Source organism: Felis catus, chromosome C2 (genome assembly GCF_018350175.1).
Source record: "Felis catus isolate Fca126 chromosome C2, F.catus_Fca126_mat1.0, whole genome shotgun sequence".
Lineage (NCBI taxonomy): Eukaryota > Metazoa > Chordata > Mammalia > Carnivora > Felidae > Felis > Felis catus.
Genome location: NC_058376.1, coordinates 126,471,602 through 126,488,591, shown reverse-complemented (window position 1 = coordinate 126,488,591; position 16,990 = coordinate 126,471,602). Strand labels below are relative to the sequence as shown.

The window sequence follows — 16,990 nt, the reverse complement described above, 5'->3', positions numbered from 1 at the left end:
TAACTTGCTTATCTTTGCCACAGGAGGTAAAAAATGGCACCAAAATTCAAACTTACATTTAACTCCAAAGATAATGCTCCGACACAAAAAATTCTGGAAATATACCTTATTTACAAAGTAGGAGCTTCTTATATATATATGAATTGGGTATGTGACAAGAAATCATATAACAAATACCTAGAAATTTTAGAATGGCTGCTGGAAAAAACATTTTAAAAACAAAAAACCTATTGTAGGAAGGAAAAGGCATTATGATATCAGAGGATATTAAGTAGAATATAAAACACACATTTCCTTTCTATTCTAAATGGACAGAGGAAAACAAACTTCTTTTATCACTTATTCTGGTGAGGCAAATCTCCAATCTCTGTACAAGAAAGTGGGAAATGTTATGTTTTATTTAAACATTCTTAAAACTGCTTTAGACCTCAGATAAGCTCTGTTAAAACATACTTTTACATTATAATAACTGTTACTTAGAACAGATCTTCTCAGTCCTGGCTTACTACTTATATGAAAGGCATTATATATGTTAAGGAGTTTCAGTGTTTATAAATTAGGTGCTTTAAATACCACTGTCCCCGTGTAAGTAGAAACAGCACCTGACTGGACAAGCTAGTAAAGCTTGAGGAAGAATTACATGGTCTTTCCCCACCAGACAGCAATGTTCAAAACTGGAGGCCCAGGAGGAATAGGGTTGCAAACAGCATGTAATTCTTAACAGAATGTTAGAATCATGGCTTGTAAGTTCTTTTCTAAGTTGAACATATTTACTTCTGATTTCAGAGATTTTTAGAATGTTATTTAAAATTTTGGAGAAGTTTGGAATCTGGTATAAACAGTCATCTACTTCAGTATTCCAGACTTTTTATTTTTCCTTCAAAGAACATTCTGAGAGCTGAACAAGAAAAGGGTATTAAACAAGATCTGGATCCTTTTCCCCTAACTTTCCTAGACCAGCCATGAGGCACCTGAGATAGGACTTAATATTAATAGAAACATAACTATCAAAGAATGACTATGAAGTCTTGGAACAATCAAAAGGAAAGGCTTTAAATTAACTAGATACTTACTGAGGATGGAATTCTCATGAAATAAAAGGTAAGGGTTAAAGATTTAAGAAGAAAAGAATGAAGTAAAATGGTTATATGCTACTAAAAATTTGTTCCTAGAGAGACAACTATTACTTCCCATTCTTGGCCCCATTTCTTCCCCATACAAAGCAGTTAACTCTGCAGATGGAGAGGTATTTTATGATTCTAGGAATCTGGAGCAAGGTCCCAAGTGAGCTCTCTTATTTTTGTTATTTTAAAGGACTAGGAAGGGAAAAGAAAGAGGTGTAGAAAGCCGCCTGTAGAATTTTACACATTTTAAGACTATTTCTAGTACATTTCTAAAAATGTATGTTTGTATAAAGAATAGCAAGGTTAAACATGTCTCCTCACTGAGCTTGGCCATCTTCAGGTCCCACCTTCACCCTAACTCTTCCCTTCCTCAGTCTGTTTGGAGGTAAACAAGTTGGACTCTGCAGAGGAGACTCTTCAGTGAAGAAGGTAATGGAGGAATAAATTTTGCAGCTAAATACCTCAATAATAATGTGACTTACAGTTACCTGAGGGATGCTGATTTTCTTTAACTTAAAAGATTAGGGAATAGGGCCAGGGTCCAAAAGGCAGGGATGTCTGCCCCAGGCCCTGTCTACCACTGTCTTAGGAACATGCAGGGTAAGGGAGAGAGCTACAAATTTAAGATTAGAGAGAGTAGGACAGCTCCTCCCAGGAGGGAAAAAAAATACTTAGGGTAAATTCTAGATCCCCAGGCCAAAAAAGGCAATAGGGGCATTATATTAGCCCTAACTCTTATTTACCTGGCTCTTTAAATGTCTTTGTATATGTCCAGAAGGAGCTGAAGGAAGAAGGATGTTTTCTGTTAGAGAAGAGAAACTGAAGGCTGCTTCTACAGGACCAGCACTAGGGGGCACCGGAGCAAAGTATACTGAGCATGACCTGTGTGACTGCCAAAGAGCTTCAACTCTGGAAATTAGGGGAACAGAGGAAATACCCATTGGTGAAACCCAATGCACTTCCAGTTCAAATAAAGATCTAATCCTGTTCTTGATATAGTCTTCTCACATACTTTATTTTATAAAAGTGTTCACTGTTGTGTTGAATTTAAACTTCAAATATAAGTACCATTCATAAATTTCTGAATGACCATGTTCATGACAACAGAAAAGAAAAATAAATTTTAGAAAGTACTCTCTGAAAGGCAATTTGGCAATATAAATCAAGCCTTAAAAGTATGTACCATCTTTGACCCAGCAGTTCCATTTCTAAGAATATAATACAGGATGAAACAATGTAAAACACAGAACAAACTTTTGTACCAGAATGTCCATCATGGCATTAATTTTATTTCTTAACATGCTTAAACAACCTAAATATCCAAGAGATAAGAGTGGTAAAATAAATTATGGTAGAGCTATACAATGGACTATCATGCATACATTAAATATATTATCTATAAACACTTAATAACTGAAGGAAATGTTGATTGTAGAGGAGACACAAAATTTTGGAAACTGCAAACACATTATGATTTCAATAAGACTGAAATATGTTAGAAAAAGTATTGAAGGAAAATACACCAAAATATCAACAGTGGTTATCCATAGGTGGTAAGATTCAGAAATTTTATTTATATATTTTTTACAATGAACAAGTACTCCAATAATAGAGGCCAAATTTATGAAAACCTTTCTGCTTTATATTATACACCAAACACTAATAAACAATTTATTAATCAAAAACATAAGTTGACCTCATAACTGTATACTTAAACTGTAACCCACTGGGCATTACAAACTGAGGCATTTAAAATCACAGTCACTTCTCATTTAAATGTATCCTCTTCAGGGATACAGATGATGAAAAGTGGCTATATAACATAACTTCAGTATCCAACTGATTAACACACATTGTTAGCTTGTGTTCAGCAAGTAGTCAACCAATGTGTCCTTAGAAAATTTGTTAACAACAACAACGACAACAACAAAACTCTCTAGAGCTAGTTGTATTAAAATCTTAATAACGGAAGAATTTAAAAAGTGCTAATAGAAGAACTACTTGATTGAGATTCAAAAGAATTGTGCTCTAAGTTTCTGATCTTAGTCAAGTCCCAATGTTTCTAAGTATCAGGTTCCTTATCAGTACAATAGGGTTATCATAACATCCACTTTAGAATTATTAGGAAGACTTAATTAAAGCATTTAATTCAAGTGATTTACAAAATCACTTGATGTAAAACATCAACAAATATTAACAGCAATGTCCTCTTCTAGGCCTTATCTACAACAGGTTCCATCAAATCACTTCCAAACTTCCTTATAGCTTTAATATCACATTTATAAACAATAGAATAATGTTGCTACAACAAATAAGATACAGGATGCATTAGGCATTTTTCTAGTATTCATCCAAGTTTAACAACTCTGTGAGTTATATATGATAAGTCAAAACGTAAGATTCGGATGGAGAATCAAGATGTTTTTGTACTAGTAGTTTTTGAAAGTTGTTGTGATAAAATTATCACTGTTAGATATCATCAATAAAAACAATCCCTCCAACAGTATCAAAAGGTATAAAGCAAAAAGTAAATTTATCTCCTTATGCCTGCCCCCAAAGAATTTCTATTTCCTAGAGCCAATCACTGTTGAGATTCTTATATATCTACCAGACATCTGCAGTTAAGGAAGTTATTAACCTTAGCAGATTGAAGAATTTTAGAGCTAGAAAAAATTGGCCCAATATAACTTTCAATTTTATAAATAAGTAACCTGACACACGTGATTATTTTAGTTGTTATTAATATCTGGAACGCAATTCACAATAGATAAAATGCTATGACATAAATTACTGGTTTTAAAATTATCCAAGTGATTTGCCTCAAGGTTATTTACACAACAAGCTAATGATGTGGCTGGAACTACAGTTAGGAAGCTGGTAACAAATGGGATAGTAATAATATATATTAAATGCATACAAAGCTTACGTTTTTAAAGTTTCAAAGATCTTAAAGTTTCAAAGATATTCTACATCATACAGCGGATTAGAAAGTTTGGCAATTCATGAACTAGTTATTACTATGCATAAAAATCAATACAACTGTTTTATAAGGAGAAATCTTAGCAACGAGAGACTTTTAAAGTTTGCCTGTGTTTTGAAGATTCACGCTTTTCAAGATTATCACTTAGAGAATTACTTTTAAATTATAGATATAAACAACACACAATGATTAATTACGGAATACACTTTGGTTAAAAAAAAAACCCAACAACTTCAAAATGAGAAGAAATAATGTGAGAGAGACACTTAAAGTAAGGAGAATTTCATATATGATATGAATGCACACAAGACTATAAACAGAAATCAACTGAATAATAAAGCACCTAAAAGATCCTGCAGCATTCTTTCTAGCATAAAGAAAATCAGTGTTGACCACAAAAGCTGCATTGCCACTGTGGCAATGACAACTACAAAATCTGTATTATGACCAATGACAAAAAAGGAAGATATCTTTTATTAGAAGATGTGTGAGAAATTAAACAGAAAGGTAAGGAATCTCAAAATAATTCTACCATAACAGGATTTAAAAAAACAGAAAACATTCAAAGAAGTGGGTTCAAGAATAAGTCTCACTCCAATTATGGAATATAGTTACAAAAGAACAAAACTGAAATTAAACTTAATAGAGGAATTAACCATTAATTATGCTAAATTTTTAACAAGTATATATTCCAATTTACTTAAATACAAGTATCAATATCCAGCCAAATTATAAAGAGCTCAGATAACCTAAATAATCTAAGTGGAAAAAAAATGAATGCCAAAATCAGATGGAAAAATCAAAGTAAAAATTAAGTAATTGTGTGTAATATACACACTCTTGCTATCAAATTTTAACTTACATATATTCAAGCTCCTTTAATTTTGCCATATTAAAGAACATTTCAAAGACATGAAAATGTAATACACCTTTAAATGACTTTTGTTACTAACAAAAGGTTAACTCTGATTTTTGCTTTTTAAGACTAACATTGTCAATAAAATAGAAAAATGAGGCGGCTAACCAATATATTACTGTTGTTCTAACTGAAAATAAATAAAACCCCAAGTATTTTCTAAAGGCAGAAAAATCCTCAAATTATTAACAGGAAAGAAAAGAATGCTCCATATCAAGTTGTTGGTTCTATGATGTATTATTAGCCTTCTTTACTGGTTGAATATCACCTGTTTTATTAAGAGGAAGATATGTAAACATAATATTTTTATTTGGTTCTTTATCAAGTATTTGTTTTTACTCCTATGTTCAAGCCTTTCTCATTTCATGAGACAACTGAAATATATTTATATTTGTATCAGACAGTTCTAATATATAAATAGTATTTTTTTGGTCTGATTCTCTTCATGGTTCTGTTCATGGTTTCTCATTTTCTTTTTAGTTGAGTAGTCTTTACTATAAGCTCATTTTTCTTTAAATTTTATTTGCCTCTTAGAGGCAAATTCCTTCAAAAAGGAATTAATTACATTTGATTCTATTAGGTGCTTGAAGATATCACTACCACAAATATTTTAAATCAAAATCTTAATTTGCTTTAAAAATTTTTTTTTAATGGAGCACTGAAGTAGTATGAATTTAGGGTGGGAACCTATATGAAAACTCGCTCATGGCTATCAACTTTCATGAAAGACGTATTTTCTCCCATTTAATCAATGACAAATTTTAAGACAGGCTATTTTCCTTACATCCCCCCATGAATGGAGCTGGTGTGGGCTTATTTCTAATTTACCCTTGTGTGGGAAGTAGCTCTTTAGGATCCCAAGTTTATCAGGGAGATGTGCTACCCATTAGATATTCCACCTTGGAAGGGCCTTGGGATTTGTCTAGATTAGACAATATCCTCAAGGTTAACTAGGCTTTAGGCTCTGATTTGATTCTCTTAGATCCTAGTTTCATTTTAATCTCTGATTTGTATTTCCTTTATTTCGAATGGCCATGCATAGATTAAAATTTTAAAAAATTTATCTAACAATTTGTTTTTAACAAGAATGTTGTTTAGTTTGGGCCCCAAGGTGCCATAATTCAATAACTAAGAGCTACACAGTATTACCTTCCATATTTTTCTTTTAAATAGCATGCCATTTATCAGAGCTCTTGTGGTTTCCACTACAATTATTCCTTATAAGACTTTTAACTTGGTGTATCTATACAACTCTGCATCTGTTGAAGAACTGGTTATCTTCCAAAGAGGTAAAATATACTTACTCATAGGATAAAGCAAAATTGATAACAATAATTATTATATATTTTATTAAAAATTATAATTTATTATAATAACTAGTAACAATAAATTATTAAATAATGATTTAAACAAGGTTATTTTGTTTTAGTAATAACCCTTCTGCCTTCAGAAACTCTTACTTACTTTGGAAGGAGAACCATCAGTAATTTTCACCAACTGCCAAAGAATCGAGTAATGGGAACACTGCAGTGCCTGTACGACTATCTGTATCAAATAAAAAAATTCAAACAAATGAGACATAATTTATGTTTGTACAGTATTAACAATGTTTATCATAGTTTTTTTCTTATAATAAGGTTTCAAGTCTAAATTTTTGTAGAATTAATGGAATGTGTAAAATAATATTTGGTTAAAAAAAAGACAAACCAACATATCAATCTAGAGAATAAAGATATAACATGCCTTGATAAATATGGACCCAAATAACACTATGTTTTAAACAAAAATCTACTGTTATGAATAGTTTGCACAGATTTTTAAAGGGAGACTGAAGAAATAAGTTTTATCCAAATTTTATAATGATTACTTTTGTTTTAAAGCATTTTTACTATGAAATAGAACACTTATACAGAAATGTACATAAAACATTTAATAACTTAATATAAAGAAAGTTATCTATGTAACCACCACCCAGATCAAGAAACAGAACATTGCCAGCAATTTCTCCCAATATTTTTCTTCCCTCTAAGGAAGGGTAATAGTCATTTTGACTTATCAGGCAGTCAGTACATTTTATCTACCTAAGTCTCCATCTCTAAATACTGAGTTTATTATGTCTAGTTGTGAATATTATATAAATGGAATCATGTAATATGTATTACTTTGATTCTGATTTCTTTCATTTTAACATTTATAGTTAGGATTCATACACATTGCTGCATATAGCTATAGTTCATTATTTCTTTATACTATATTTACAATATCCTCCTATTTATTCATTCATTCCATTGTTGCTGAGCTTTTACAGTGCTTATAGTTTGAGGCCATCATGAATAATGCTGCTATGAACATTCTTATTCTATGTCTCCTGGTACCCATACATGCATTTGTCTAGCTAAGAGGTTCTTGAAGTTTTTAGTTTCAGGACCTTTCTACACTCTTAAAAATTACTAAAAAATTCCTTTCAAAGAAACCTAAATTGCTTTTGTTTATGTGAATTATATAACACATTTATCATATTAGAAATTATAAGTAATGTTTCAAATACATATTAATTCATTTAAAAATTAATAGAGGTGCCTGGGTGTCCCAGTTTGTTATGTCTGACTCTTGTTACCGGCTCAGGTCATGATCTCACACTCTGTGAGTTCAAGTCCATGTTGGGCTCTGCACTGATGGCATGCAGTCTGCTTGGCATTTGGTCTCTCCTTCCCTCTGCCCCACCCCACTTATGTGCTCTCTGTCTCTCTTGCTCTCAAAATAAATAAGTAAACTTAAAAAAATTAAAATGAACAAATTATATAATAAAGAATACATATTTCTGAAAAAGCACTAAATTTTCTAAAATGAAAATCATTTAGTGGGAAGAATGGCACTGTTTCACAGTTTTGCAAATCTCTTTAATGTCCAGCTTAATAGAAAACAGGGTTTCAAATCTGCTTCTGCATTTTATTAAAATATGCTGTTTTGATTGAAGTATGTGAAGAAATTCCAGTGTCACAGATTGCTGGAAAAAGAATTACATTTTAGTAGTCTTTATAGATAAATGTGGATATTCTTTGACAAGATACCAATACTTCAATGTACATTTGTGAGATAATAAAAGCAAATAATATCTTCCTCTTATCATAAAAATAGTTTGCTCTCAAAGACCTGTCCTGGAAACTAACAGGGCTCTCCAAACTACACTTTGAGGGCCACTGTTGTACGAATAGGATTGCTGGATTATATAGTGTGTGCATGTTTAACTTTATGGTAGATAGTACCAAGAGTACTATCTTAATGTAGTATTAACTTACATTTCTCTAAATACTAATGGACATAGGCACATTTTCATTTTCTATTGGCACTGAATTCTTGTTCTATGAAATATCTGTCCTTATTTTCAGAGACAAATAACAGAATTCAGGAAGATAAAACTGGTTAAGAATCATAACTATAGAATAATTTCATTTTGGATAGGGCTTTTACTACATTTTTGTTTGAATACATGATATATTTTTATTGCAATAAAGCATTATCTAATAATATATTCCATCATTATAGTATCTCTATTATCTTCCCCACTTGATAAACTAAAAATTATAAGAAGAGATATATGTAGATAATAAATCAAAATAGAAATCAGTAAGTAGAATGTGAAGAAAAGTGGTTAAAATTTTAGCTGGTTTGAACTTCAAAAATTTTAGGATCCAGATCACATAAGCAAAACATATCTCCAATACACCTATTCACCACTGAAAATAACTCATCAGAATTAGAGGGATAAGTAGTGCTGCCTTTGATGTAACATCAGTAAGATGATGTCAGGATCTTATCAAACATAGTAATAATTAAATGACTTGGGGCGCCTGGGTGGCGCAGTCGGTTAAGCGTCCGACTTCAGCCAGGTCACGATCTCGCAGTCTGTGAGTTCGAGCCCCACGTCGGGCTCTGGGCTGATGGCCCGGAGCCTGGAGCCTGTTTCCGATTCTGTGTCTCCCTCTCTCTCTGCTCCTCCCCCGTTCATGCTCTGTCTCTCTCTGTCCCAAAAATAAATAAACGTTGAAAAAAAAAATTAAAAAAAAAATAAATAAAATAAAAAAAAATGACTGACTCATGTCAGAAACAAGACTACTGAAACACTGTCAAGTTATGAACATTAATGCTAAAGAAATCACCTCATTATACTCAGGAAATGCTCAATATGCGTACATGTACTGGTTGAGACATACTGTGATAACCTCTAATTTAGAATACAGGTACACTGGTAATGTGATTTGTGTGGAAGGAAAAGAGAATATTAAAAAAATTCTTATTTGAAACAACCTGAATTGTTAAACTACCGGAAAAGTAATATACAAATAACATTATCAGTAGGAAATTAAGATATAGAAAAAAGTAATGTTGAAGAATAGCTTAATTTTACCATTTCTCCTAATCATCACAAATATAATTTCCTTTCCTTCTACTTTCTATTGACCTATATACTAGGAAGTTATGCAAACTGTTCCAAAGTTTTGCAGAAGTATCTTAGAAATGGTTATGAGCAGACACTTGTCCACTCCAATATCTATTTCAAATACAGCATCCCCATTTTATTGTTTCATAGGTCAGTATTCATCATGAGTTTACTTCAAAAAGGCTCTATTGTATTATTTTAAAATAAAAAGCTCACTTTCACTGACTAGGAAGCATTCTGTCTTCTCACAGGTATAATTATATAACAATATACCTGATCCCATTTCAAAAGAAAATTTAGAATGCTTTCTTCCTGGCTTTACATCATTATCCTCCATACTAGTGATGTTATACTAACTTGTCCAGACATCATTTATTCAGCAACTTAATTTTTCTGTAGTAGAGACAGATGAAAACAAGAAGGACAAACAACAAAAAACAGAAAAAGCCAAAAGAGATTGTTTTAACTGGTGAGGACCACAGTCCTTCTCCCTTTCCTTGACTCCCTGGAGAGGGTCTTCCAATAATATATCAAGTATAGGGCTGATGACAAAGAATTTCTTCCAAACCTACCCCTCTGTCCTCCTGTTTCCAAGAGCTAACACTGCTCCTGGGAGAACACAGTAATGTATACTGCACACTTCTGGGCAAAAGTAGTTAAGAAGCAGGAGTGCCTCTTCTATCTTCTACTCTCCTATCTGCCAGCAGGATACCAATGACCCAGGAGACCTTGGGTCCTTGAATGACTGGGTGGTGCAGTGACACCCCACTTCCCTTAATTGCACTTTATAAGAGAATAAATTTCTATTGTGTTAAGCCACTGAGATATTGAGATTAATCTATTATAGCAGTTAGCATTACCATAATCAACAAAATTATTTATTAGCCCTTTTCCTTAATAATTACTTTTACCTATTTAAAGGAACCACAGCTCTTTATCTTTGATTAACAGATTGAATTAATGAGAGTCAATCAACTTCTGGCTAATGATATACATATCCTAAAGATGAACTGTAGGATTATATGTAAATAAAGAAAGGTGGTGGGGAGGTGCCTGCGTGACTCAGCTAGTTAAGTGTCCAACTCTTGGTTTTTGCTCAGGTTATGATCTCATGGTTTGTGGGTTTGAGCCCCATGTCAGATTCTGTGCTGACAGTGCAGACCCTCTTGGGATTCCCTCTTTCCTTCTCTGCCCCTTCCCTGCTTTCTCTAAGTAAATTATTTTAAAAAATAATTAAAAAATGAAGACTAAATGACAAGCTCCTAGAATGTTTATGTTTTGAAAAACTGAATTTTTATGGAAAATACAATATGACTACAGAATAATAAGAAAAATGATTATGCATACGTAATATATACATGTGTAGATATATATTAACTACATGCATAGGGCATGTTTAAAATACTGAAAATCCACATAATGACTGTGGGATAAATTGGGGTTGTTTCACTTTTCTGTTTGCAAGAGACTTTAAGGGGTTGGAGGATCAATTTTTTTTTAGTGGCTACATGCATGACAAGAGAGTAAATTCAACCTCATACTAGTCTGCTTTTCATATCCAATACTGGTTTTTCTATCATATTCAGAGTAGGTTAATGTGCGTGACAATATCCCCTTAAAAAAAAGTCTTTAGATGCAAATTGATAATCAACATGGCTTTACCAAGAAGAATGTAAGGCTGGCAAATAAGCACATGAAAAGATGTTTAACATCATTAGCATTAAGGAAATGTACATTAATTAAAAGCACAATGAGATACCACTACATACCTACAAGGAGGGCTAAAGTAAAAACTAATCAAGCTCTGCTAAGGATGCGGAACAAATGGGACTTTCGCGTTGCTGGAAGGAATGGAGAATGGTGCAGACACTCTGGAAAATGGTGTGGCAGTTTCTAATAAAGTCAAACACACACTGATACCCTAATACCTGCAACTATGCTCTTGGGCATTTACTTTAGAGAAGTGAAAACTTATGTTCATATAAAAAGCTGTACACATATGTTCACTTTAGTTGTGACAGTGAAAAGATGGAAACAACCCAAATGCCTTTCAACAGGTGAATGAATAAAACAAACGGCTACACAATGGAGTAGAATTGAACCAACGATTAATTGAAAAATGAACCAACTACTGATTCAAACAATTTGGATTAATCTCAAAGGCATTATGGTCAGTGAAGACATTATGCTCACTGAAAGATTTTATGTTCTAAAGGGTTACAACACTTTATGATTTCATTTATTCGGAAACCTTAAAAAGACAAATCCATAGTGATGGAAAACAGAGCAGTGGTTTGCAGGAGTTGTAGGTAGGGCAAGCATCTAATTATAAAGGGATCGAATGAAGAAAAAAGTAGATCTGTGATATCCCTTGTGATGGTGATTATATAAATCTATGCACATGTTAAAATTCATAACTTTACATAAAAGAAAAAAAGGTCAGTTTTACCATATAATAATTAAAAATAATAGTCAATATGGCAAAGAGTTTGCAGTAATAATTTTCTTGAGAAAATGCTAACAAAAGCAAAAACATTAAGGCAAGTCATAGTGATAAGTAACAAATAATTCTTTAATAGAGAAGAAAGATTCCTAAGTTCTACATGTGCTTTGAGAATGAAGAATCATCCCATGCATTGTATTACCAGTGGCCGTAGTATACTATACATTAAAAAAAAAAAATCATCGTAAGGGTAAAAAACAGAGTTAAAAATACAAATAGTAAAAGATTAACTTCTGCAACTAAGAAATTAAAAGACTTCTCAAGGAATGGATTACACAGCAGGCAAATGCATATTAATCCTTGACAGTTTTGGACCCTGGAATTCTGCTGTCAAGCTTTCTCATAAGTTTCAAGTAGTATTTAAAACAAGGAAGAGTGGGGCGCCTGCGTGGCTCGGTCGGTTAAGTGTCCGACTTCAGCTCAGGTCATGATCTCGCAGTCCGTGAGTTCGAGCCCCGCGTCGGGCTCTGTGCTGACAGCTCAGAGCCTGGAGCCTGTTTCAGATTCTGTGTCTCTCTCTCTCTGACCCTCCCCCGTTCATGCTTTGTCTTTCTCTGTCTCAAAAATAAATAAACGTTAAAAAATTTTTTTTTAAAACAAGGAAGAGTATGAAGAAAAATGTGATATGTCAATGATAAGGTCCAGTATGGAATATTATAATCTCTTTTAGTGAGATTTCTTCATAGTGATCTCCAAAAGAGGGTTTGGCATATAGTGAAAAGGACACTCTCCAGGCATTCACATCATACAACCTTAGGCCTACTCTTAAACAGTTCATGTGTACTAGCCTTTTCTTCCCAAACAATGTAGGCTTTAACATTAAAAAAGATCTTGCCACTTTTCATGTCATTGATCAGCTTGAAAGATCCAATGAGCAATTTCTGCTGCTGACCTTGAAATTCTCTAGTAATACAAGCAAACAATTGTCCAAACAACATATACAACATCTCAACCATTCCTAAATCACTAAGAAACCATAACATAATACTTAGTGGAGACAGAATTTTGGTCCACATAAAATGGTGAAAGTAGGGAACATTCATAATTCCAAGAGAAGAATAGTCACTTAAAGACATATTCAAAGTAAAATGAATAATTTATGCAAATAGATTCCAAACTTTTTTTTTTTTAAGTTTATTTATATTGAGAGAAAGAGAAAATGCAAGTGGGGCGGGGGCAGAGAGAAAGAGAGACAGAATCTCTCTTTTCGTGGGATTTGATCTCACAAACCGTGAGATCATGACCTGAGCTGAAACCAAGAGTCAGATGCTTAACCGAATGAGCCACACAGGTGCCCCCCCTAAACATTACAAAAAATAACACTATTAAAACACAAGAAAAAAAAGAAGTGAATATTTAAATGACTTAGAAATGTGTGGGAAGGCTTTCCAAGTAAGATATCAAACAAAAAACTGATAATTCTGATTATATAAAGAATATTTATATACCAGACAACAAGATATAATAAAATTAAAAATTCCCATTGGTAAATTACTGCAACAAATGACATAAGCTTAAGAACATTAATATAAAGAACTTAAAAAGTAAAATGAAACTGAAGATCTGCCATACAACATTGTGCCTATAGTTAACAATACTGTACTAGAGACTTAAAAATTTGTTGAGAGTAGACTTCATGTTATGTGTTTTTTACTATAAAAACAAAAAAAAATAAAATTAATACAACAAAAAGATGGGGAAACATAAAGAAAGGTTATTTTAGAGAGGCATATAAAAACTAATCAGAGATATAATTGTACGGCAATTTAAAACTGTAATCTGAAAAATAAGAGCTCTGTTTTTCTAACAGATGTTTTACTCAGTATCCAAGTCTTCTGCTAGACTAGGAGCTTAAAACAAATATATTACCTGATCTTAGAGAATAATCTAGATGGAAAATAAGTTTCAACTGTAACAATTTAGTAACTGGTGTGACTAAGTGTACACATGCAGGGTCAGGTGTTAAGGGGCAAGAAGAAGGACACCTGTCTTAGCCAGGAAGAGTAATATGGTTAGGAAAAACTTTCTAGAGAAGCAAAAGTGTATACTAAATCTTTAAAGAAAGATGTAAGATTTAACCTGGCAACAAAGGGACAATGTAAGTTGAAGAAAAAGCAATTTCAAAAAAAAGCCTCACCAACAGAGTAAGTATAAGCATATACTGAGGCTAGATCAGCAAAAACCAAATCACAGAGGGCCTTATAAAAGAGTGACTATATATCCTGGTTTATACCTATGCCTTGGAATAATTATTAACAGTACTCCTTTTCACTTTCAAAAGTACACTTGTTTGGACAACAACATGGTCACCTCAGTATGACATAAAAATCTGGGTGTTATCCTAAGAATGCTAGGTAATGCACAGATAGTAACATGTTCATATCTGAACAGAAGAGTAACATGATCAGGTGTTTCAAAAATATCCCACTAGCAAGAACAAAGAAAAGTGCTTCCATTTGTTCTTTGTTAAGATATTTTAATGTAATATTTGATACTTGAAAATAGTTGTATTATAAAGCATAATAATAAAATTAACCTATGAACAGACTACCAAATTTAAGAACTACTATGATACCAATAATTTGGTATCCATCTATGATCTCTTCCCCTATTCCTTAAGACTGGCAAACCATTCTACTAAATTTCATATATATCATGTCCTGGCTCTTAAAAAAATAATTTTATCACATATACATATCATTGGAAAATACACTGTTTGATTTTTCTAGTTTTTCAACTTTTAAAACATGGTATAACACTATATGTTGTCTTCTAAGAGAGCAGATGTACTTCACTCTAGCCATGCTTCTGAAGGATCTATGAAGATTAAAAAATAGAAATTTTCATGTTGCACCCCTGAAGATTTAGAGTCAACAAAAACAGTCCAATAATCGCTTTAAACAACTAACTTTAATTTAAATAATATCGGCAGCCATTATATATAACTTTGCTAGAGAGCTGAAAAATAAGAATAAAGGTTATATCAAACTTTTCTACCTAAGGCTCTTGGTTCTGAAATTTCCACCATGTGATAAATGTTTTCTTTTGTTCTTATGGTTGTGTTTTGGTCCGGGGCTTTCTAAACTTCAAAACATACATTGGTCAGGCTTTGAAATGGACTTCATTAAGTATGAGCAATAATTACTCTTATATTTGTCCTTGTGCATTAAAAAAATTAAGATATAATTTATATACAAAGAAAAATTTACTGTTTTCAACATACAGTTCTGCAGTTTTGACAAATGTATCATCAGGTAGTCATCAAAACAATCAAGAAATAGAACAGTTCATCATCCTTCAAATTCCCCCATACCCTTCTGTAGTCAGCTCCCTGCACCATTCTGGATTTCTGTTTTCTGACTCTGTAAGTTTTGCTTCTTCCAAAATGTATAATAAAATTGTACAGCACATAGCTTTGTGCATCTGGTTTCTTTGACTCTGTATGTTACTGAGACTCATCCATGTTGTTGCATGACAGTGGTTCAGTGGTACCTTCCATTTTATTGCTGAGAAGTATTCTACTGTATGGATGATAATATAATTTGTTTTTATACCTTCACCACTTGATGGACATTTGAGTTGTTGGCAGTTTGGGGCAATTATGAATACAGCTGCTATACACATTCCAGTATAGGTTTTTATGTGAAAAAAAGTTTTTACGTGAAAACTTAAGTTTTCATTTCTCTTGGATAAATACTCAGGAGATGGACTGCTGGGCCAGATGGTAAGTGTGTATTTAACTTTATAAGAAATTGCCAAATTGCTTTCTGAAGTGAATGTACCATTGTGCATTCCTTCCAGCAACATACAAGCTCCACTGCTTTCTAAATCTCATCATGCTTTTAATCTGCATTTCTCTAATGACTAATGAGATAAGCTGCTTTTCATGTGTTTTTCATCTATCTTCTATGGTGAATTATCTGTTGTTTTTACCACTGAATTTTGAGAGATCTTTATTATTTTGAGTACAAGTCTGTTATCAGATATGTGATTTGTAAATATCTTTTGGTCTTATATACTTGTATTTTCAATTCTCTTAACATGATCTTTCAAGAGCAGAAGTGCTTAATTTTGCTGAATGTGTATTTTTGAAATTTTTAAATTATGGATCATGCTTCTGATGTTGTATGTAAGAAATCTTTGATTAACTTAAAGGTCACAAAGATTTTCTCCTGTGTGTACTTTCAGATGTTTTATACTTGCAGGTGGTGCATTTAGTTTTATGGTCTAAAGGTCTATTTTGAGTTAATTTTGTAGATGGTATGAAGTGTGAACTGAGATTCTTTTTTCTCCCCATATATATATATTCATTTTAGAACCATTTGTTAAGAAGGTTATCCCTTCTCCAAAGAAATGCCCTAGCACCTCTGTCAAAAATCAACTTACCACATATATGTGAATGTATTTCTGGATTCTCTATACTGCTCCTTTGATCTATGTCTAGCCTTTCTTCAGTACCACACTGTCAAAGTTACTGTTTAGTCTTTAAGGTAGTGTGAATATTCTACCTTTGTTCTTTTTAAAAATTATTTTGCCCTTCAATATAATTTTTTTTTACATTTATTTATTAATGAGAGACAGAGAGACACAGAGTGTGAGCAGGGGACAGGTAAAGAGAGGGGAGACATAGAATCTGAAGTAGGCTCCGGGCTCTGAGCCGTCAGCACAGAGCCCAACGCGGGGCTCCAACTCACAAACTGTGAGATCATGACCTGAGCCAAAGTTGGTCGCTTAACCAACTGAGCCACCCAGGCACCCCTGCCCTTCAATATAAATTGTATGAATCAAGTTGTCAGTTTCTACAAAAAATCCTGCAGAGATTTTAAATGGAATTGTGTTAGTCAACCTAAGATCAATTTGGGGAAAAGTGACATCTTAACAATATTAAGTCTTCTAATTCATGAACATGATATAATCTTCATTTATTAAAATCTTTGATTTCTTTCATTAGTGTTTTGTAGTTTTCAGCATACAGATCTTGCACACATTTTGTTGATTTATGCCAAAGTTATTTCATGTTTTTTGG

At 32.8% G+C, this 16,990-nt stretch overlaps 1 protein-coding gene across 4 annotated transcripts in view; it reads right to left on the bottom strand.

The window, feature by feature from the left end:
- STAG1 (stromal antigen 1) overlaps positions 1-16,990 on the bottom strand; it is a 410,325-nt gene that overhangs the window by 46,386 nt on the left and 346,949 nt on the right. For all 4 annotated transcript variants that reach the window (XM_023260539.2, XM_045036401.1, XM_019810669.2 and 1 more), the window contains one exon: positions 6,485-6,565. In XM_023260539.2, coding sequence (XP_023116307.1) covers positions 6,485-6,565 — 81 coding nt within the window. The remainder of the gene's footprint in view (positions 1-6,484; positions 6,566-16,990) is intronic.